Source organism: Primulina tabacum, chromosome 5 (genome assembly GCF_025594145.1).
Source record: "Primulina tabacum isolate GXHZ01 chromosome 5, ASM2559414v2, whole genome shotgun sequence".
NCBI classification, from domain to species: Eukaryota; Viridiplantae; Streptophyta; class Magnoliopsida; order Lamiales; family Gesneriaceae; genus Primulina; species Primulina tabacum.
In genome coordinates this window covers 19,748,385-19,771,594 of record NC_134554.1, presented here as the reverse complement: position 1 = coordinate 19,771,594, position 23,210 = coordinate 19,748,385, and the positions used below count along the sequence as shown (strand labels likewise).

General features: G+C 35.7%; 2 protein-coding genes across 4 annotated transcripts; both read right to left on the bottom strand.

Moving 5' to 3' along the window:
• Window positions 1–513: 513 nt before the first annotated feature.
• LOC142544233 (uncharacterized) lies at window positions 514–1,709 on the bottom strand. The gene is made up of 3 exons (XM_075651292.1): window positions 1,520–1,709; window positions 1,303–1,391; window positions 514–1,105 (listed from the first exon to the last, which is right to left on the bottom strand). The coding sequence occupies exons 1-3, from the start codon at window positions 1,592–1,594 to the stop codon at window positions 514–516; spliced, it is 756 nt and encodes a 251-aa protein (XP_075507407.1). The 5' UTR covers window positions 1,595–1,709.
• A 481-nt stretch (window positions 1,710–2,190) lies between these two features.
• On the bottom strand, window positions 2,191–12,687 carry LOC142547243 (uncharacterized). 3 transcript variants are annotated; one of them, XM_075655416.1, is made up of 17 exons: window positions 11,979–12,687; window positions 10,931–11,232; window positions 10,581–10,658; window positions 10,257–10,471; window positions 7,463–7,555; window positions 6,159–6,242; window positions 5,957–6,073; window positions 5,156–5,261; window positions 5,015–5,074; window positions 4,822–4,875; window positions 4,151–4,208; window positions 3,609–3,685; window positions 3,253–3,323; window positions 3,016–3,076; window positions 2,755–2,814; window positions 2,557–2,619; window positions 2,191–2,475 (listed from the first exon to the last, which is right to left on the bottom strand). In XM_075655416.1, the coding sequence occupies exons 1-17, from the start codon at window positions 12,271–12,273 to the stop codon at window positions 2,353–2,355; spliced, it is 1,917 nt and encodes a 638-aa protein (XP_075511531.1). In that variant the 5' UTR covers window positions 12,274–12,687; the 3' UTR covers window positions 2,191–2,352. The 3 variants fall into 3 exon arrangements, with proteins under 3 accessions (XP_075511531.1, XP_075511532.1, XP_075511533.1); XM_075655417.1 differs by having other exon boundaries at window positions 10,931–11,223; window positions 11,979–12,686; XM_075655418.1 differs by lacking the exon at window positions 11,979–12,687 and adding an exon at window positions 11,309–11,462 and having other exon boundaries at window positions 10,931–11,223.
• Between the last annotated feature and the right edge of the window lie 10,523 nt (window positions 12,688–23,210).

Genomic DNA, 23,210 nt, shown 5'->3' with positions numbered 1-23,210 from the left:
TGTCCTAAGTCAATATAATCGAGCTTTGTATGGTAACAGAAGCATAATGTTGGCATTTCAAACCTAAAAAGATACATAAATTCATACTATGATTTATGTTATGATCATTATGTTAGATTCTCTTCCTCCAACGGTTTCAAGCATTTTTCTCCTTGGAATCTATTTTCAAGAACAGTAGTTAATAGCAATAAGCTGCAGCAGAAGCCTCAATACAACATGAAAATATACCAGTGCCTCAAACAAATGTGTTTTAGCCAATTTTATTATCCAGGACCAGAAGTGAGAAGGCAAATATATTCTCTGTCACAGCAGACAAAACCTGTTAGATTTTGCATCTGCTTCGATATTTATTGATTCGAACTACGACGGAGTAACCTTACCGATATTTGCAAAATGATCAATTTGTTAAACATTAACTATAGAAAATGTACAGTTTCTGAGACACTCACAATGATTGAGGAGTGAGGACCAAGGTTCAAAAACACGAACAAGCATTACAAATTTAGGCGTGATTCATTGAATATTAAGCGTAAATAAACACATAAAATCATCTAACGCAGCATTCTCCTTTTCGTGCCTCAGAGGCGCTACCTTAGCTTTCACTGCTTTCCACTGACTCAAATTTTCAACTGGACTAAGCACAGAAAGGACATGTTTTTTCCTATCGTTAGCATACAAATCTGATCCAATCCCCTCAATCTCTTCATTCTTCGAGCCAAGATTTTGCCTTAAAATACTATTTTTCTCATCATTTTCACTGTCATAATTGTCCCCCTTATCTTCGTTGCTACTTAGGTCATCTTCAAACTCGTAGCCATCGTTTTCTTCTTCGTAGATCTCTTCTGTGCTGCAGTTACGATATCTGTGACTTTGAGCGTAGGATTTATTGATTCTTGATGATATTGAATCTTGTGTAAAATGTAAAGTGGCCATGAGGCTTGTGGTTTCTGTGTTGAATTCCCATTTGGTTTGTTCTTCTTCTTCACTATCTGAGAGGAATGTGCTGATGTCTTCCTCGTTGTGTATTGGTTCATAGGCCTCCACATTTAAGTTGAAGCTAACCTTGTTCTTGATTTTTGATATCGATGCTTCTTTTGGCTTCTCTCTACGAAATTAACAGTCACACAAGCATCAGTCATTCCTCTGGCTCATCAGCCGCATCAAAAACTCGTGTCGCACGATCTCGACTCAGAGGACAATGTATATATATTTATTGCCGAGTACGTTTTATAAAAACTTGAGTGATACGTCAAAACTTGAAAGTGACTCCATAAGGAGTAAATCAATAAACAAATGGCTTACTTGATTTCAGAATCTAATGTATTGTGCTTCTCTGTGGTGTCAAGTTTGATGAAAACATCAGAATCAAGAGCTAAGTAGCTTCCATGGTTCTGTAAATTCAAGCCCAAAGAGTAATAAAATGCATAACTAAATAAAAGTAAAATAGATTTCCACTTTATAATCAGCTCAGTACATGATAATTATATTATATAGTGCTTGAACTTTGAAGGGATCTTACTTGTTCCACAGATGAACTTATATTCCTGGATTTTCTTTCTTCTTCGTTTTGAATCCAAAACATGCAAGAAAACATCCCATTTCAGAAGCCCGGAAGACAAGAATTCGTGCAAATTGGCTTTAACTTGTGGCCTTATCAGTTCATATATACTAAATGCTCGTGTGTGTGAAAATATGTGTATTAGTATGTGAATGTGAGAAAAGAAAGTGAGTGAGATATATGATTCGCATTTGTGTTGCTGTGTTTGCCTCCAATGAGTTTTGAAAATAACGACGTTGTGATAATTTATGTTTTAATTTATTTTAAAACATAAATTATCAAATAGATGAAATGATATTTTTTTCTCAACTACTTATGTGGAATATTAAATATATGCTGTGACAAATAACAAAAAAAAAAAACAATACGATAAAAAAGTTATGAAAAAAATTTGAGCAATCCAATTTTTTTTAAAAATTAAACAAATATAATTTTTTATACAAATTAGTTACATATATGTAATTAACACAAACCGTTAAAATTTACAATATTATTATCATTTTTATGTTGAGTTAACTAATTTTATTTTGAATTCTAATTACTCCAACGTATATTTTTCTATGGATATTATTTCTAGTATATATATCATTTTTCCAAACAGTTTAACATTTGTTTTTATTTTCAGATTATCTTCAAACCGATGATCATATATAACCAGAAACAATTTACAATTTCAACTGGGAAATATTAACAGTTGTACGATAACACAAAACCTATTCCACATTTCTGGTGGAAACCAATCAAAAACTATGATTCCGAAGAACCAATATTACAGAATATAGTGATTTATTTATTCACGATGCGATCATATTGAGTTCATGAGGCATAAAATCTTCGCTTGGCCTGTAGTATTTGTCTGGGGAATACAAGCTCAAATTGGTAACCTGGCTAGTGTAAAGGCAAGCAAATCGTTCCACCTGAAACACTCCAAACAAAAGTGATTTAAAGTCGACAATAAAAGGAAACACGCAAGTGCTATTGATTTTTCGACGTCTGACCTGATGTGCAAAGCGAGAATTCTGATAGCCAGTCTTCATCAGTTGTCCCCAAACCTTGTGAAACTGAACATTAATTTTTTTTAGAAGCTTGTTTAACTGAACATATTTGATGATACGTAAAACTTGATTCTTGCAATGATCACGGATAAAGTATTTTTGCTACATGCTAAAGATAAGCAACTAATAGCAACTTCTTACCTCTTGATGACATTCTCTTTGAGCTTGTTGATGACTCAACCGCACTTCTTCTCGCTGAAACTGGTATGAAAACAATTTGGAAAAGCTTCAGGAAAGGTATTTTCTAGGTCAGCAGTTGACATTTATAGAGATCCGCAAAGAACAACTGATCAGTAAAAGCTTCTCCTTCATGCACTAACTTTGTTCAAATTTATACCATGCATGTTAAAACTCAAAAGAATCTGATGCTACTCATTAGTCATCACCATATTATTTACTAACCTGCAATTTTTCAACCTCGGCTAGTTTGTTTTCCTTATTTACAACATTCACCTCATCAAACCTAAAAAGAGATGCACAATTTTTCCATGAGAAGAAGACATAACTTTTCCCCCTCTTTTATATGTTGAATAGTATATGTGAATTTGGGATAGCAGCGCTCAGAATGACTAGACAACTGAAGCTGTAAGGCAATGCCGGATTTCACAGCAGAAGAACGACAAAGAGTTGAAAAGTCACCTCAGAGACCACTTTATATGGTGGATCTTGTCTTCGATGAGATCACGCTCATTCCTCAATATTTGAAGTTGCTAAAAGAAATACATAGTTTAGAATAAAAAAGACAACCAAATCAAGATCAGGGAAGTTGATCGCTTTATCAGACCCAATGTTGCACCGTCTAACGAAGATCTAATCAATTCAATAGAACCTGAGAGAATTGAGTAAAACCCAAAATAAAATTCTTTCAAGGCTTATAAATCTTATATCAGGAGATGAAAGGCGGACAAATGCACTGGTATTTGCAGTATTCGACCCATCATCGAACGATCAACCGCAGTCCAAATAAGGTCAGTCAGACAGACAAGGTAGTTTACCTTGCGGGTATCCCTTAATGTCCAGAGAAGTTCGACTTCCTTCTCGAGCTCTGGAACAACTAGCATTGTTCTCCAACCTATAAAATAATGATATTATTCTGAAACAAGCTCAGAAAGAAACATAATTTTTCAAAGCCTAAGGACTATAAGATGCTTATCCAATGTATTACTATCTTCCAGATACATTTCTCAAAACATTTTTCCAAAACTATATCACTTGTGCATACAAGATTCAATTAAAGTTCCCGTACACCTGATATTACTATGAATTCAGCTTAATAAAAAGTTGTACACCGCAAAACAGAACATATGGCAGCTTCTGTCATGTGGAAAAACGTTCGGCATATTACACACAACTTACTTGTCAAGTTACTTATAGTCAACACCCTTAGAAGAAGTAAAAGTATAGGGTTAAAGAAGACAACCAGAAAATATACGCACAAAGTATAGGGTTAAAGAAGACGACCAGAAAACACACACACACACACACACACACACACATATAGAAGCATCGCAATAATGTGAGAAACAATGAAACATACCTAAAATTTTTTTACTGCGCAAAATATCTCCATATATATGGTCCCCAACATAAAGCACCTAACATGTGACAGAGAATGAATACTCAAACGGCGAAAAATGAGTACTCGCACAAACTGACGTAAAAGACATAAAGCTTCCAATTGATGAAACCTTGGCAACAGAGGACTAAAAGTTTCACCTTATACCCCACGTATATCACTGCGAGTAACTAAACATTATCAGGAAACAAATTTACCCTTCAAGAAGTGAATAGGAGTGATTATTCAATTATTTTTTAATTAACTTGGTTTTAGTTAAGTGTATAATTGGAGAGTCGTTAAAAACTCATTCGGCATTCTTGCAACAGCTTCTTATATTGGTATATATTGCCTAAAAATGAAATACTTCCAGGTGGCTTCATTTCTTGAATGATGAGGTTCGACTCACATGCAAGAAGAAACTCATGACCAAAGTTGAATCCATAAAACTTTGCCATTGCATAATTCACATCCACGACCTAGGGTTTTAGAAAACTATGCCTACAATTGTCAAAAAATGCCATGTGTGCCTCCATGCATTAAAATATGAATTTGGCATTTTAAATGCACCTGAAATAGCAAATATATTTAAACAAAATAAAAACACCAAAAGTACTGGAAGAAAAGACATCTTCATGAAGAAGAAAGGTTACCTGGGAGCTTGACTCTATGGACAGTAATCTGTGAAGATGACCCACATTTCCTCCCTGAAATTGTAATTTAATAAAAAATCACAATAAAGCAGCAGAATGAAGAATCAACAATTACAGAAAATAAAACTTAAGTCCTGCCGATTTTCTTTCACTTAATGACTAGATTTTTGTATACTGTTAGGTATATATTTACCTGAAAAACTTGGAAGTTTGTGTCTAGTTTCTTCAATGGAAGTCTCAAAGAAGCACCCACCTGGGATTAATTAAAAAATTGAACTCAATTCACAGAAAAATGGCACACAATTCAGAAAAGACCAGGATGATATAGACTAACCTGAGGCATAGGGGTTCCATTATCAGTATTAAGAAGCATTCCTGACTCAGGATCAACCTCAAATATATTAGCACAATTCTCATCATGGAAAAAGCTTGGTTTTGCACTGAAAAAAATCAAGGCATAAAATTTTCAGGAGAATAGTCCATTACGACAAATACTAATAAAGTATTATGGAAGAGAGTTTTGCACCTATTATGAAGTGAGATACGAAATACCATAGAAGCGATGCATCAATATCTTAGATTGCTAACGCATTTTCATTTGATGAATTGCAGCAAGTTAGGAAACTCATTTGCAACTCAATCCCCCACATGCCCCCATTACCGAAATAACCGGCTTAATTTTCCAAAGTTAGTACGGAACATTCTCTTTTCCAAGTGAAATCCCATGGTACATGAAAGAGTGAAAAAGTGCTTTCGTTGTTGTGAATGGATGCTAAAATCCATCCGCTATGTTGTGATCCTTGTGTTAATGAATGAAATATCACCGTATTGATAGAATTATGATTTGCTGTTGTTTGTTCTCTATGCGCTGCTCTTTTTGAATTTGGTTCAGAGATAAAATATAACTGGGCAAAATTGATGACAAAGAATTGATATGAAGATGCTTAATAGTTTGTGAGGGTAAAGACAGTATAGTCCCACCAAATCATTAAGACAACTTATTACCATTCGGTCACTTAAATCTGGTTCAGTGATAAATTAAAATGACAAAAAAAATATCACTAAATTGACAAAATATTACACCATTTAGGCACCGCCACAGAAAGACTTTCAGGCATCAGGAAAAGCTTATTACCTGCCAGTAATAACAACATCAAAATACTGAAGCCAGTCAAAATTTGACGCGGAACAACCATCCAATGCCTGTGGCCCACACAGGAAGTTCATTACAATGTTTGTATAATCCCAAAGGCTGAATAAAAAACAATGGGAGTTCATTAAATTTGAGAAGGGAAAGGGAACACATACTCATAGCTCCAGTTTCATGGAATCAATACCTGTTAGTCACCAAAAATGTAGCACGACCAGAGTCTCTTAGCATCTTTAGCATGGGAACTAGTGAAGTGTCCTCGTTGATATATCTGGAAACACAAAATAATGGACAAATAAAGATTTGATCTTGGAATTGGGATTATTATTCCTTCAATCAGCAGAGGTGACAAAAAATTCTCAACAAGATCTTCCCATTCTTTGAACTCATCATTTGCAAGAGGTTATTCATGCACAAACATTGTTGTATCGAAGGACAAGATCACTCTATAATACCCATGACATGAGTCATGTATTACCATGGAAATTTGAAAATTATGTTTGGTAATGGAAATCTGGAACTAAGTTAAAATCAAGAGGCCAAAGCTCAGAACATTTTATGACAAAGATGACTTCTAAGCATATCAGGCCACAAGAAGAAGCATGGTACAAAGTGTGGAAAGTAAACAAGTACAATCGTTGAACATAAGATTGACTTCCTGCAAGTATTGAGCATAAACAGAGCAATTTCAGCCAAAATGGTTCAGCTACAATTAATGAAGATTTTTGTTTTGGTAAGGAAATAAAGAGAATTAGAACCACAGCTTGTCATTTTCAACAAACATGACCGGAAGATTTGACATTTCGTATGAATGAAGTCCAACAATTTTGTCATTTCTATCTATAATTTTAATAACATTAAGCATTCTTTCAGAGAATTAAATATGGTGATTAATATAAGAATTTTCATGTGCTAGCAATCATAATCTCTGTTCCACAAATGATAGTCCCCACATAGACGTGGTAATATCAACATTACGTGACAGGAAAATTCTTTGATTGTACGAAAAATATTCCATTAGAATGTTCATATAATGGTAACTTAGCTATATGAAGCTATTTTAATCTCAAATATGTGAAGCCAATGACAATCCTGCTGTAGGAGTATTTGCATATTTAAGAAGTCCTAACGTTCATTTCTTTTGAAACCCGAACTCTCTTTAAAGTGGTGGCATTCGTTCACACGATTGACCGCTTATTAAATTGTACATAACAATAAGCATTTGTCATGTAAGATGTATAAATGTAGTTTTAACATGTCCCTTAACTAATTAGCAGTAGCAGAAAGTAGATGCCTGTTTCAGGCCAAATAGGAAAGATGGAAAACCATATGAGACAGAAGAGAAGTATATCCGCTCACAAAAGAAAAGCCAAGTTATTGATTAAATTAATAAAGATAATTAGCAAATAGAGCCAAATTTCAGGCAGTTAAGCCTTATTTGGAAAGACATTCTATTCTGGATTTCAAAGTGGTATTTGATATTAAGGATACCTTTTCGGATCTTTTGCAACCATCTTCTTTAGTGTCCCGTCACGATGGCACAAATCAACTGCAGCTCGAACATCTTTATACATGTGACTATATCTGCCACGTCAGTACGTGCAAAACATCAATATAAGGTTTAAATATATTAGAAAAGAAAATCAATCAATATGTTGGAACAAATGTTAATGCCCAGCATAGGCAGGAAATCATCTAATCTTATGATGTCCTAAGTCAATATAATCGAGCTTTGTATGGTAACAGAAGCATAATGTTGGCATTTCAAACCTAAAAAGATACATAAATTCATACTATGATTTATGTTATGATCATTATGTTAGATTCTCTTCCTCCAACGGTTTCAAGCATTTTTCTCCTTGGAATCTATTTTCAAGAACAGTAGTTAATAGCAATAAGCTGCAGCAGAAGCCTCAATACAACATGAAAATATACCAGTGCCTCAAACAAATGTGTTTTAGCCAATTTTATTATCCAGGACCAGAAGTGAGAAGGCAAATATATTCTCTGTCACAGCAGACAAAACCTGTTAGATTTTGCATCTGCTTCGATATTTATTGATTCGAACTACGACGGAGTAACCTTACCGATATTTGCAAAATGATCAATTTGTTAAACATTAACTATAGAAAATGTACAGTTTCTGAGACACTCACAATGATTGAGGAGTGAGGACCAAGGTTCAAAAACACGAACAAGCATTACAAATTTAGGCGTGATTCATTGAATATTAAGCGTAAATAAACACATAAAATCATCTATAAACACAACAAACTTAAAACCAAGCATTTACATTATCAAATTCTTAAAAACACAAAAGTTTTAAAATTAAAATTATTAATTGTTTTATATAATTATTAATTATATCACATATAAAAAAAGCTAAACGTTGTCCAACTCTTTGGCAGACTTTGATTCAATCTCATATTCTTCATGTGAATCATCTTCTATGTTATTTGAAACAAACTCATTTAATTCGAGTTTATTTGGAGAAAAAGGAATGAAGTGTGAATTATTTTGGGAAAAGAATTTCTGATTGTTTAAATTCAACATAAAAGTTCTATTATTCGATTTTGTTATATTAATTATTAAATTAATGCAATATTAATGTTGAAAGTTTAAACTAAAAAGCTTGTAGTTTATTGAGCATTAAGCATGCCTAACGCAGTCAACCACGGGGTTGATTGAGCTATTTTCGGTGAATTAGATTGATTGAGCTAAGCATATGCTTTATCAAGCACTCATATTCAAAGGAGTAACAACTCTTTTGGTTTATGTTGATGATATAATTATGAAAGGAAACAATGAAAAAGCCCTGAAAAAATGTCTAGCCTGGGAATTTGAGATAAAAGAACTTGGTAAACATTAGTATTTTTTCGAAATTGAAGTAGCGAACTCCAGCAAAGGCATTCTTATTTCACAGACATTTTGAAGGAAACAGGAAAGTCGACGTGAAAAATAGCGTCCACACCAATTAACACGAATCACAAACTTCGTGAAACAAATCAAGATCCAGCCCTCGACAGCAAGATCCAGCAATGGACAGAGAAATGTATCATAGGCTAGTAAGGAAGCTCATATATTTAGCTCACCAGGCTAGACATATTGTAAGTGTGGTAAGAAAACTTAAGCATAATCCCTAAGAAATTTGCTTGCAGATTGTAAATAGGTCACTATATTAACTAAAAAGGAATCCAAGTAAGACAATCCTGTTACAGAGAAATGGTGAATGGCTCTTAAATTGTACAGTGATGTAGATTATGCTGGTTAACCTGTGACAAGTAAGAAGCAAAACAGAGTAGTAAGATCGAATGCAGAGGCAGAGTTCAGAGCAATGACTATGCGAATATGTGAATCCCCATGGATCAATATACTTTGAGGACCTGAAAATAAAGTGGGAAGAATCCATGAAATTACTCTATGACAACAGCTTAACATTAAAATATCCCATAATCTCGTTCGATACGATCGGACGACGTACATTGAGGTAGACAGGTACTTCATTAGGAGGAGTCTAAATGGATGTCTGGATCATGGACTAATTTGTACACCTTATATCTCGACGGAGGGCCAACTTGACGATGTATTTACCTAGAGTCTTGATAGTACAACAATTGAAGGAATGATCTCCAAGATGTTGGAAAAATATATATATATATATACTTGATCTCCAAGATGTTGGAAAAATATATATATATATATACATATATATAGCTTTGGATTTACTATATTAATAATGCATATTATTAATTTACTAGGATTATGATGTTATTATTGTAATTCTTGTTGTAAATCAGTGTATATTTTAATTTTTATATAAAAAACAGGCTGTGTTGGCCTCACCCTAATGTAATTTTTTGCTTCCCAAATTGTTATTAACCAATACTGGAACATAAAGTATTCTTAAACTCTGCTGTAACTTGCCCAATTTCTTATCCTCGAAATTCAACTTATTTTTCAAATTCGCATTTTAACATTTTTGTCTTCCCGCAAGCAATTATTACTTTATATTCAGATTGTCATCATCCCCAATAACAATTGTGTTATTCTATTTCATCCCTATGCAATATAATATGATTTTAATTTTAAATACCACATCTTTCTGTAAAAAATTAACTAAGTCACAAATTTATTACATGATTTAATACATAAGTAGAAAATATCTCTTTCAGAAAATAAAACCAAACATACATCATAATTTCCATTTTTTCTGAAAATAAATTTTCAGAAAATATTAGTGAAAAACTGAAAACGAAACCATACATAGCTGAAGTATTTCTCTTACTCTGCTGGAATTTTTCCTGGATTGTTGTCCTTGAAGTCAACAAGTTGGGCAAATAAGTAAGCTTCCGCAAGAGAAAAAAGGGTGTCGATGAGAGCATAATCAGGCTCATCGAATGAATCACGAATTAACGTATTTCCATAAGTGGCAACTTTATCTTCCTTCGATAACTCTCTGAATCCATGATAAGCCACCTTTACATATTTGTGTCGATCCATCTGTTAATCGTACCAAATGAGAATTACAAGTACATATAACCAGATTTCAAATTGAAAAAGAAAAAATGAACCAAAAATGGTAAATGCATTACAAGTAAACTGCACCTACCTTTAATATATTGCCTCTCTTTTTATCCAGAACTAGTCCTCGGACCATGTAAGTCCAATCAAAGGACCATTCCAGCAACTACACAAAGCCAATTGACGTTACGTATCTTCATTATTGAAGATAGGAAGTTAACATAAAAACAATGACACCTCCGCATAAAATCATTCTCAAAACAAACTAGGCAAAGTTCTTTTTGCGTGTAAGATTGTGGAGAAGTGGGGATTCAGATTATAATATGTAACTAAAATTACTTGCATTAATTACTGCTTCATCTATAGACATCATTATATGCTTTCATTCTTTAGACTTGTTCTACCGGAAATGGTTTAGTACCAATAAAATAGTCAAACCTCATTAGGATACCCCAAATCATTGACCAGCTTTCTGACTGTGCCTTCATAGGCAAGTGATTCAAATGTCTCTGATTTGTATTGTGCCAAAGTATAATCCATATCAAATCCTACAGCGACGATGTTCCTCATGTTTAAAGATCTATTGCAAAAGATTTTCTTTCCACTAACAATCTTCTGCCCTCCTGAGGATGACCACACCGATGGGTACTTATCACCCTCGCTGCAGCCAGTCCCATCCAACTGCAATGGTTTGCTCTCCATTATATTACTTGTATGAAGTTGATTATTGCCTGATTCCACTAAAAAAACAAAGAATGAAAAGAAATGGAAAAAAAATATGTTGCTGAAAATCAAACACCAACGTAATTAACTCACAACATGGTATCTACAGAATTAGAAATAAATCAGCAGGAGAAGATCAAATTAGTAATTCTGAGCCCATTTCTCTGCGGATTACATGTTATTTAAAATATGTTTCTACCATAGTTCTTCAGAGAGATTTTGCCGTTCAATTCTATTACATAGTTAATAAAGAAAAATCAATCATAAGGAAATTGATGTATTTCACCAAGAATGGAGGCATCATATGAAAGTTTACAAAATAAATGCTTTCACTCAACATTTGATGGAGACGTATTCTGTCACCGACTAAATATATCCTTCAGAAAACATGTGATAAACAGTAGAAACCAATAAAGGACGCTTGACTATTATAAAATCAACTCAAGAACAAAAACAACTTTGCATGAAACAGGCGCGGACCGAGACCCAATAAATTCTAGGTGATATTTCCAAAAACTTAAAATTTTTCACTAAAGCTACATTGAATCATTACTAAATTTTAGAGTCCGCCCTGAATAAACCATGCAAGAAAGTAAAACTTTCGAGCAATAAATAGAGCTAAATATCAGTCATAATCAAAACGACAAAAAACTGTCGATGTTCAATTTCAACAACATTTCATGGAAACCGATGACCAAAAAAGAAGAAAGAAAAACTTTATAGTAAGTAGCATAAACCACGTCAGTCGAGCAAGTGAACATACCTCTGCTAGGATTCACCTTCCTTTCACTATGAAAACAATGATAAATCGAAGAACATAAAACTCCGGAATGAAAATGTGGACCTCTCGATGAAGAAGGTGGATACAAAAACTGCTCGGGAAACGTCAAGGGAGAGGAAAAGATCGAAAGGCAAAGGGAAATCGAACGGGCTTTGGGAACGCGCATCTTTAAATTATATACCCGTTTCCCAACATGCGAAGGAATTTCAATCAGCAGCACAAAATGCCAATCACGAATGGAATTCGATACTCCTTGCTGTTGCACCGGTTGATGCATTTAATACTCAGCTTCAGCAACAAGCCTTACTCCATTTCCACCGAGGAATTTCGCATATTTCTACCGCTTTTCAGGTTTCTCACCTTTCACTTACGCGAAAGTGCGCAGGAATTTCAGCATCAAAATGATTCAAAGGCATCAAATTAGCTGTAATCGGCCCCGCCACGTGGCGACGGACAGCGGAGGTGCTCCTGGTGGCGTGGCGGGCGAGGCTTGATAGCGGCGTGAAATGTGTGAGTAGCTGACGTGGCGGTGGTTGTGGAGTCTTATATAAATTTTCTTTTTCGGTAGTACGTAACTGACAGATTGAGCGTAAAGGTGGAAGAGATGCCGGGTAAGGAAGCCACCGGCGTATTTTAGCAATGTTCAAAGGTTGTGGATGGAATTTTCTCCATTTGGTTATTAGTTATTACTGGGCAAGAGGACCTCAATTCTTGAGGGTCTTAGTTCAGTTTTACAGTTCATAATATGAGTATTTAATATTTTTTCCCTGATGAATTAAACATGTGTTCATATTTCAGGAGGTCTTATTTAATAATTTATTTTTTGTTAACGTGTAATAAATAAGTAAATATGAATTAAAAAATTAATTAGTAATTTTTTCGTAATTAAATTTTATAACGAACAATAAATATTTCAAGTTTCTAAGGTATTAATAAAAAATAATCGTGTCAAATATAAATGTCAAAAAAACAAAAATTGGGAGATAATTTATGTCAGTTTTTTTAATTAAAAATTTAGTCTAACATATTTATGAATTTGGTAACTCAATTTTTTAAGATACTTAAATATGAGAGTTAATTTAATGAGTAAGACAATCGAATAGATTACGACAATTAGTGATTAATAAAAGAAATTAAAGTATATGAATAATAGAAGTTGTTTGGAGCTCGTGGTAAGAAGAAAGAAAGAAAAGTTCAGTATCATGTAAGTAAAAGAAATTCACAGAGGCAATTGATGTACTGTACAGAAAATAAAAAGTAAATACATAGAAGTAAAAAATGGAAAGCTGTTGCTATATGCGTAGGTTTGATAAAGCATAATCTAAAAACTTTAATAAGTTTACACATATATTTTACAACTAAACATTTTCGATACTATAAGATATGTTATATCATTCATTTAATGTACATGTTGGTTTTGGTGGAACTTGTTGATGTTTAGATCTGTCTCAATGCCATTTGCGTAGTCTAGCATGAGCGAAAGCTTTGAATCCATCCCAAGTATTCTTCGTAAGATCATGACCCATACTGGATTTGAAACGTCCACCACTCATTTTTCTTTTAAAAGTACAAAAAAAAATTCTTTCTAATTCATTCGGCCGAAAACACTATACATTTAAATTATTAATATTTTGCATGTTTATTAAACCAAACAACTATTATTTGAAATTCCAAAAAAAAGTAATTCATAGCATAAAATCGTAAAACGCCAACCAAACCTAAATTTAACATTTTTCAAAATAAGCAGAAAACATCCTAACCACTCAAAATCCCTCAAAAGCAAAAAAATCATAAACATCATAAAAACCTTAAAGTCGAAAATATGTTTGTCAAAATCAAGACCTGCACCACAGCAAAGGAAACCTAGGAAAAATTCATACAATTGTGTTAAGGCAACGATTAGACTAAAGAAAATAAGTTGACGGTTGCTATCCAGAAGTTCGATAATGCAAAAATGAAGCCCGGAGAAACTCTCGCAGAATTTGACGAACGGTTTGGCAGTATTGTTAGTTCGAACTCATTTCATTGGGAAAAGATTATTCAATCGTGAAATTGCTCTGAAGGTTATGTGAGCTCTTCCCAGAGAATGGGATGTAAAAACCATAGCAATGCGAGAGTCAAAGGATCTAAACAAGCTGGAACTCCATGATCTCTTTGCAGACCTTAAAGCATATGAGTTCGAGCTTGGAATATGAACTGAAGAAGAGCCATCCACCTCCCAAAAAATAAAAACCTTGGCAGCTACCACGTGACTATTCGGGTTGAAGAGTCCATAAATAAGAAATCGGATGAGCTACTAAGCAATGAAGCCATGTCCTTTTTGTTAAAAAGTTTGGTAAATTCATGCGTAAGAATCAATCACAGATGAATAAACCTTATTTAAAAAAGGATCTACTTGAACTGTGGAAAGAAGGGACATTTTATTGCAGAATGCAATAGGCCAAAAAAAGAGGAAAAGAAACCAGTTGCCAGGAGACGGCCTAAAGACGACCAAAAGTACACCAAAAGTAAGAATCAACGAGTCATGGTCGCAAAAAAAGATAAAGGTAAATGGGCTGACTCAGAGTCAGAAAGATCCATTTCTGAAGAATCAGCCAGTGAAAGCGAAGATGAGATGGTAAAGTGTCTCATGGCTAATGAAGATCCTGAATCCACAGAAGAAATGGTATTTAACTTTGAATCTATTGAATTCACAAGAGAAGACCTGGTCACGACACTACATGATATTGTAAATGAGTTCAAATGACTATCGCGGCAATTCAATAAAGCCAAAGCAGAAAAACAAGATTTGAAAAACAAGTTGACTATCTCTAGCTGTTCGCAGCAAAATGAGATTGACGGTTTAAAAGTAAATTTAAGTCTACTGGCGGCTGAGAATGATTACATGCGTAAACTGTTCCATGCCACGTTAAAAGAAAACAAACAATTGATAAACACAGTCAACACATGGAACAAGTCCTCTGCCTCTCTTAACAGGATGCATGAGATGCAGAAACCGGTCGGAGATAGAACCGGACTAGGTTATAGAATCAATGAATGCAGCACCTCAGGAGCACCAACTCAACCGTTATTAGAGAAAGACAATGTAAAACCAATTAAATTTGTCAAATCTAGTACGGTATATGAACACGATAAGCCTGAAGATCAAGGCATTCAGAATGTAAATCTTGAAAACAACAAAAGGCGATGTGGTTTAAGATACGTCGAAATTAAGAGTGCTAAATCCAACCGTTCATGGCTCAGACGCAGGCCAAATACTATTGTTCACAATGGTTCAGTCTGGGCCCACAGAGAGTCAGGTTCAATCGGATATTACTCAATAACTAGACCTAACCGTTATTACTACTACCGACCTATTCAAAAGAGGTACAGATTAAGTGACAATGACAGACGGTCAAAACAACATACTGAAAAAGAAAAGACACTGCATACACCACCTGATTATGCACATAAACGCACTCACCTTAGGATACACCATGGAAAATCCTTCAGGATAATTCAAGTGTGGATCTCTAAGGGTCTAATAAGCTCAGGACCCAAAACGTCAACCAAACCTAAATTTAACATTTTTCAAAATAAGCATAAAACATCTTAACCACTTAAAAGCATAAAAGTCATAAACATCATAAAAACCTTAAAGTCGAAAATATGTTTGTCAAAATCAAGACCTGCACCACAGCAAAGGAAATCTGGGAAAAACTCACACAATTGTGTTAAGGCAACGATTAGACTAAAGAAAATAAGTTGACGGTTGCTATCCAGAAGTTCGATAATGCAAAAATGAAGCCCGGAGAAACTCTCGCAGAATTTGACGAACGGTTCAGCAGTATTGTTAGTTCGAACTCATTTTTCATTGGGAAAAGATTACTTCAATCGTGAAATTGCTCTGAAGGTTATGTGAGCTCTTCCCAGAGAATGGGATGTAAAAACCATAGCAATGCGAGAGTCAAAGGATCTAAACAAGCTAGAACTCCATGATCTCTTTGCAGACCTTAAAGCATATGAGTTCGAGCTTGGAATATGAACTGAAGAAGAGCCATCCACCTCCCAAAAAATAAAAACATTGGCAGCTACCACGTGACTATTCCGGTTGAAGAGTCCATAAATAAGAAATCGGATGAGCTACTAAGCAATGAATCCATGTCCCTTTTTGTTAAAAAGTTTGATAAATTCATGCGTAAGAATCAATCACAGATGAATAAACCTTATTTAAAAAAAGATCTGCTTGAACTGTGGAAAGAAGGAACATTTTATTGCAGAATGCAATAGGCCAAAAAAAGAGGAAAAGAAACCAGTTGCCAGGAGACGGCCTAAAGATGACCAAAAGTACACCAAAAGTAAGAATCAACGAGTCCTGGTCGCAGAAAAAGATAAAGGTAAATGGGATGACTCAGAGTCAGAAAGATCCATTTCCGAAGAATCAGCCAGTGAAAGCGAAGATGAGACGGTAAATGAGTTCGAATGACTACGCAGCATGATATTGTAAATGAGTTCTCATGGCTAATGAAGATCCTGAATCAAACAAGATTTGAAAAACAAGTTGACTATCTCTAGCTGTTCGCAGCAAAATGAGATTGACGGTTTAAAACTAAAGTTAAGTCTACTGGCGGCTGAGAATGATTACATGCGTAAACTGTTCCATGCCACGTTAAAAGAAAACATACAGTTGATAAACACGGTCAACACATGGAACAAGTCCTCTGCCTCTCTTAACAGGATGCATGAGATGCAGAAATCGGTCGGAGATAGAACTCGACTAGGTTAAAGAATCAATGAATGCAGCACCTCAGGAGCACCAACTCAACCGTTATTAGAGAAAGACAATTTAAAACCAATTAAATTTGTCAAATCTAGTACGGTATATGAACACGATAAGCCTGAAGATCAAGGCATTCAGAATGTAAATCTTGAAAACAACAGAAGGCGATGTGGTTTAAGATACGTCGAAATTAAGTGCTAAATCCAACCGTTCATGGCTCAGATGCAGGCCAAATACTATTGTTCACAATGGTTCAGTCTGGGCCCGCAGAGATTCAGGTTCAACCGGATATCACTCAATAACTAGACCTAACCGTTACTACAACAACCGACCTATTCAAAAGAGGTACAGATTAAGTGACAATGACAGACGGTCAAAACAACATACTGAAAAAGAAAATACATTGCATACACCACCTGATTATGCACATAAACGCACTCACCTTAGGATACACCATGGAAAATCCTTCAGGATAATTCAAGTGTGGATCCCTAAGGGTCTAATAAGCTCAGGACCCAAATAAGAAAGTGTACCAATCTCTTATTTAAATAATTTCAGGCATCGAAGAAAAAAGACTTGGAAGAATCCATCTGGTTCCTGGATAGTGGTTATTCTAGACACATGACTGGAAGAAAAAGTTTTTTATCAGAAGTGGTCAACTACAGAGGTCCAACAATCACCTTTAGTAATAATTATAAAGGTAGAGATGTGGGTAAATGTAAACGAGTTCGCTCAACCTTCAAGAACAAAGGAAGAAACTCATCAGCAAGATGCATGTAACTTCTTCACATGGATTTGTTTGGATCGATATCGATGATGAGCTTAGGGAGAAAAAAATGCACTCTTGTGGTAACTAATGACTTCTCCAGATTTACATGGGTAACTTTATTAAGCTCCAAAGATCAAACCGCGGCTCAGCTAATCAAGCATCTCAAAAGACTTCAAAACGAGAAAACTAAAGCAGTAGACAGAATCGGGAGTGACAGAGAAACTAAATTTTTGAACCAATTCCTCTCATCTTAGCTTGAAGAACATGACATAAAACATGAACTATCAGCTGCAAGATCACCTCAACAAAATAGAGTAGTTGAAAGAAGGAACCGCACATTAAAGGAAGCAACTAGGACCATGCTGGCAGAATCCGGTATCTCACACCGATTTTGGGCGGAGGCCATCAATACAGCCTGTTATACTCAAAATCGGTCTATGATCAATAAAAATCATGAAAAGACTCCACTCCATATGAAATATGGACCGGCAAGAAACCAGAAGTTGGATATTTCCGCATTTTCGATTGTAAGTGTTTCATTCATAATATTGGCAAGACGCAACTAACCGCATTCGATGTAAAAGATGAATGCTGTCTTACTAGGGATACTCAGCAGTGAGCAAAGCATATCGAGTTTATAATCAAAGAACTCTCACTATTGAAGAATACATACATATTGTATTTGATGAATCATCCATATGTCATGACAACATTAGTAGCATCATTCATGATTTGAGTAATAAACTTGATGCTACTAACCTTGAAGGTAGTAGTGATGACAAATATAGTTTTGAGAAAAATAGGTGAACACATCTTGGAGCAAGATCCAACCGCTCAAGAACAAACTCAACAGACAAATGATCCAGAAATTATTCAAATAGAGGAAGAGACAATAGTACAAGAAGATGAAATCACTCAACCAACCGAGCCAAATCCATATGGATCATGTCTCTGGTGGAAAAAGGACCACCCACTCGAGCTGGCCATCAGTAACTCTATTGCCCCTCTTACAACTAAAAATCAAATGATAAATGAATTTATGCATGCAGCATTTGTTTCTCAGATAGAACCTAAGAAAATTGATGATGCTCTGCATGATACAAACTGGATAGAGGCTATGCAGGAAGAACTCAACCAGTTTGAGAGAAGCAAAGTCTAGCATCTAGTTCCTCGTCCTGAAAGTGTACATGTTATTGGCACTAGATGGGTGTTTAGAAAAAAAATGGATGAAAACGGTTCGATAATAAGAAACAAGACTAGATTAGTGGCTCAAGGCTATAGGCAGGAGGAAGGAATAGACTTTGACGAATCATTTGATCCTGTAACTAGGCTAGAAACAATTAGAATATTCTTGGCTTTTGCAGCATTTAAAGATTTTAAGATATATCAAATGTATGTTAAATATGCATTCTTCAATAGTTTGCTAAACGAGGAAGTTTATGTAGAGCAACCCCCTGGATTTATTAATCATATTCATCCTGATTATGTTTATAAATTAGATAAAGCATTGTATGGACTAAAACAAGCCCCAAAAGTCTGGTACGACACATTAACTAAATTCTTGTTTGAGCAAGCCTTCTCAATTTGAACGGTTGACAAAAATTTGTTTAAATTCTTAAAAGATGGTAACTCGCTTTTTGTACAAATATATGTGGCGACATAATATTCGGATCAACTAATCCTAAATTGTGTGAGAGATTATCTAAGATAATGCAAGAACAGTTTGAAATGAGCATGATGTGAGAACTAAACTTCTTTCTGGGGCTGCAAGTCAAGCAATCAAATAATGATATCTTCATTAACCAAGCCAAATATACAAAAGATATGCTGAAAAAATTTGGAATGGAAAATTGCTTTCAAGCCACTACACCAATGAGCTCATCAATCAAACTGGGCAAATATGAAGGGGGAATCTCAGTAGACACAAAGATGTGTAGAGGATTAATTGGTTCACTATTATATCTAACCGCTAGCCGATCAGATATTATGTTTGATGTCTGTTTATGCACACAATTTCAAGCAAATCCCATGCAATATCATTTTACTGCCGTCAAACGTATTCTTAAATATCTTAAGGGCACTATTAATGTGGGAATTTGGTATCCAAAAGATTCTAGTCTTCATCTTGTAGGATATTCAGACGCAGACTATGCCGGTTGCAAGATCGACAGGAAAAGTACAAGTGGTTCATGTCAGTTTTTGGGTGATAGACTGATATCGTGGTTTAGCAAGAAACAAACTTCCATTGCCACATCAACCGCTGAAGCGGAATACCTTGCGGCTGGAAGTTGCTGTGCTCAAATGCTATGGATACAACAACAATTGAAAGACTATGGCATTCAAGCTACTGAATCTCCTATCTTCTGCGATAAAACCAGTGCAATAGCAATAACATATAATTCTGTTATGCATTCTCGGACAAAAGACATTGACATCAGACACCATTTCATCCAAGAACATGTCATGAAGAAAGAGATTTAGCTTGAATATGTTCATACAGAGCAACAAGTAGCTGATATATTCACGAAACCGTTACCAGAGGCTAAGTTTTCATATTTCCGAAATACGCTTGGCTTAATCGATTTATCTTTATATGATTTATTTTTGTTAATTGTAATGCAGGAAATAAAAAGAAATAGACAACAATAAAACATAAAAATAGTTTCATTAATGAAGACGGGAGCGTACAACATCTATTTCCTTCTTAACCGCCCTCCTCCAGAAGGCCAACTAGGTGGTCAGGCCTCCGAGGGAGGTGCGCATTAAGTCTTCTGAGATGGAAATTCGTCTCAGAGTCCTCTGCTCTTTTAAGAGCATGAGGAGGTAGACACCTTCCTCAGAGAAGATGTCTGAAGCATCAGCAATGCGGAGGCGCCGCTGATACTTCTTCATAGTTGCCACCCCTTTTGGGGTAGCAACAAGTCCTCCCCCAAGGGAGGACTGGAGTTCCTGGACCTTCGTCCAGGTTGACAACGTCCTCTCCAGGACGCTGTCCTCCATAGCAGCTTTCCGGGCCTCAACTATTGACTCCATTAACTTCTCAGCTAGATCTGGCTGGCTTGAAATGCTTCCCTTATCCATCTTGCTTTACCTGTGTTGTGTTTCAAGTAATTGTGTGGCTAACCCTTCTACTTGTTTTTATAGATTAGAACCATACGAAGAGCCGCCTTCATTATGACTGACACAAGGATATGAAGAGTTCTGTGTCAAACTACCGCTAGTTCATCTCCCAAGAAAATTTTTTATGCACATGTTTAGGGGGGATATTGGTTTAGTCGATACATTAATTTTTTTAACCGCTTCCTCTCTAATCATATCATCCAACCAGTTCAGTTTCTTTTTTGGGCGCGATACTTCCACGTCATTTCGTAAAAATGACTCAAACTCTTCGTCTGCCCAGTTTGACGTGACGACTATCTCCTTGAAATTTGAAATTAATCATTTTACCGCCGTTTAAAACTTTTCAAAATTTTAAAAAATCCCTCCACTGATAATCCTCCACGTGGACTGTTTTGTGACTCTCTGAACCAAAAATCCATACTCAGATTTTGCATCGTCCTCATCCTTACCTTGCTACTAACAAACGAAAGTTTCTGAGAAATTGTGTATGAGCTCTTTTTACAGGTGTTTACTTCGATTTCTTTTCTTCAAAACACAATAATGGCCGCCTCAATTGCTCACAATACAGTTTCTGTCAATTTCGCATCAGTCCTTGCCATGACAAACAAGCCGATACAAGTCATGTTTCATATGCTTGAATCTTTCGGGCTTCGTTCATTTTTGGGTTGCAGTGACAAATACTCCGGGACTCTATTGAAGGAGTTCTTCGATTATGCCTACATGAAGAACGGAGAAATTGTATGTGCTATTCAAGGAAAAAATCTTCAACTCACCCAGAAGATGTTTGGTGATTTGTTCAAACTACCAGCTGCTGGAATTACTGATTTCTCCACACTTCCAGAGGGGAATATTGAACTTTGAAGAAGAAATTTTTACATCACCGAGTATCCGATTTCTTCTCCAACATGTCAGAAACGCGATTTGAAGATCGAATTCAGACTGTTGGTTGATATTGTGGCAAAATGAGTTCTTGCCAAGGCTGGTGCATATGACAAAATAACTTTGGAAAAATTTCTTGTCATGGCCACCATTTCATCAAATCTGCAGATCAACTGGTCTGATGTTCTGTTCAAGACATGGTGGCTATGATAAAGAAAGAAAACCAATATCAAGGCTTTGCGGTTCAAATCTGCCATATGCTGATTGATGTAGGGGTTCCACCGGTAGATATGGCTGAAGTTGGAAAGACCAAGTTGTTCAATTGGCCAACAGTTGAAAAATTCATCAAGAAAAATCGACCCATTGATGAGGAAATAGTCTCCATCAAAACAGAGACTGGGGTAGAATTTGTGAAACAAAAGAAACAAAAGAAAACGGTTTCAACTCCCTAAGAAACCAAGAGGAAGTTGGTCCTAAAATCCAGCTCCGATGACAAATCCACGGACGACATTCCTGTTTCCCAGGTCTTCAAGAAGAAACGGTCTGACAAGCCCAAACCAAGAAAGATCAAGATGATTAAGCATCTTTCTGCACCATTGGTTCTTCCTCCAATGCCTGAAATTCCCACCTCAAAGCTCAAAGGTATTCAGATTGTTGAATCGAACATTGAATCTTCCCTCTCTGGAGTTCTGATCCTCCATCCAACGGACAAGGGAAAGAACATTCTAATTAAAGAACCACCAAATACAAACTCAATTCATACCACCATTGTTCTAACCAGCGAACGAGTCAATGAAATCGTTCAGAAGAAATTGGAGATGTTTGATCAATGGGTTCAATTTCGAACGACCACAACATTGACTCTTTAATTCAAACTGGTGAGATCAAAGCTGCTGCCAAACTTGAACGGTCCATCTTAGAATAGAATGAAACATATGACATTCCAACCGCTCTAGGCCATCGCGATTTTCTAGAAATCCAGATGAAAGAAAGTGTTCTCAGAGAAATAATCCAATCAAGATGAAACAACTTCATTCCTACTTCCCCACTGCAATAGATGACTCGGCTGTCATCTCCTAGCTTGAAATGGATGTCCTCTCGCTATCAATGATTGTTGCAAAAATGAGGCAGGATCTTAAACTTTCAGTAGATAAAGCTCAGAGTAAGCATGACTCCAAACTAAAATTGCACGAAGAACTGAGCTCTGAAACGTCCAAAGCCTAACCCACATATCAGACTCACCCATCTTCATCTTCTGGTGAGCTCACTAAATCTACCTCGTCAGAGGTCCTGATTGAAACTGCTTTGATAAGGAATGAGGAAAACACTCTGCCGCCCAATGAAATGCTTATATCAGAAGATATTCCCATTGCTGAACAACCTTGTCAACAAGTTGCTCCAGACCACCTTCTTGTTTCGCACACAACCTCTAACACTAATGCATCTGCTCAACCGCCTCCAATTGGCCCCTCAAAAACTCACACTCTTTCTGTTGACGAGACAGTCAAATTCTTATCTGACTTCGATGAAGCTGCAAAATATAAAGAAAAATCTGTTTCCCCAAAATCTCATTTCACTGATGATCCTCATCAAGCTGCTATCCAAGAATCACAGATGTCCTCTCCCAAAGATCTACAGTAAGACGAGGTGACCATTACCTCCATGCCTCCACAATCTGTTAGAGTAG

What these genes read in the sequence shown, in the direction of transcription:
- LOC142547243 (XM_075655416.1), bottom strand. Translation starts at nt 12,273, where the DNA reads ATGCATCAACCGGTGCAACAGCAAGGAGTATCGAATTCCATTCGTGAT. An exon ending in CATTAAGGGATACCCGCAAG is followed by an intron (nt 3,324 to 3,608) that starts GTAAACTACCTT and finishes TATTTCTTTTAG; the next exon opens with CAACTTCAAATATTGAGGAA. An exon ending in CCGAGGTTGAAAAATTGCAG is followed by an intron (nt 2,815 to 3,015) that starts GTTAGTAAATAA and finishes TTTTCATACCAG; the next exon opens with TTTCAGCGAGAAGAAGTGCG.
- LOC142544233 (XM_075651292.1), bottom strand. Translation starts at nt 1,594, where the DNA reads ATGTTTTCTTGCATGTTTTGGATTCAAAACGAAGAAGAAAGAAAATCC. An exon ending in TAAGTTCATCTGTGGAACAA is followed by an intron (nt 1,392 to 1,519) that starts GTAAGATCCCTT and finishes TTGAATTTACAG; the next exon opens with AACCATGGAAGCTACTTAGC. An exon ending in ACATTAGATTCTGAAATCAA is followed by an intron (nt 1,106 to 1,302) that starts GTAAGCCATTTG and finishes TTAATTTCGTAG; the next exon opens with AGAGAAGCCAAAAGAAGCAT.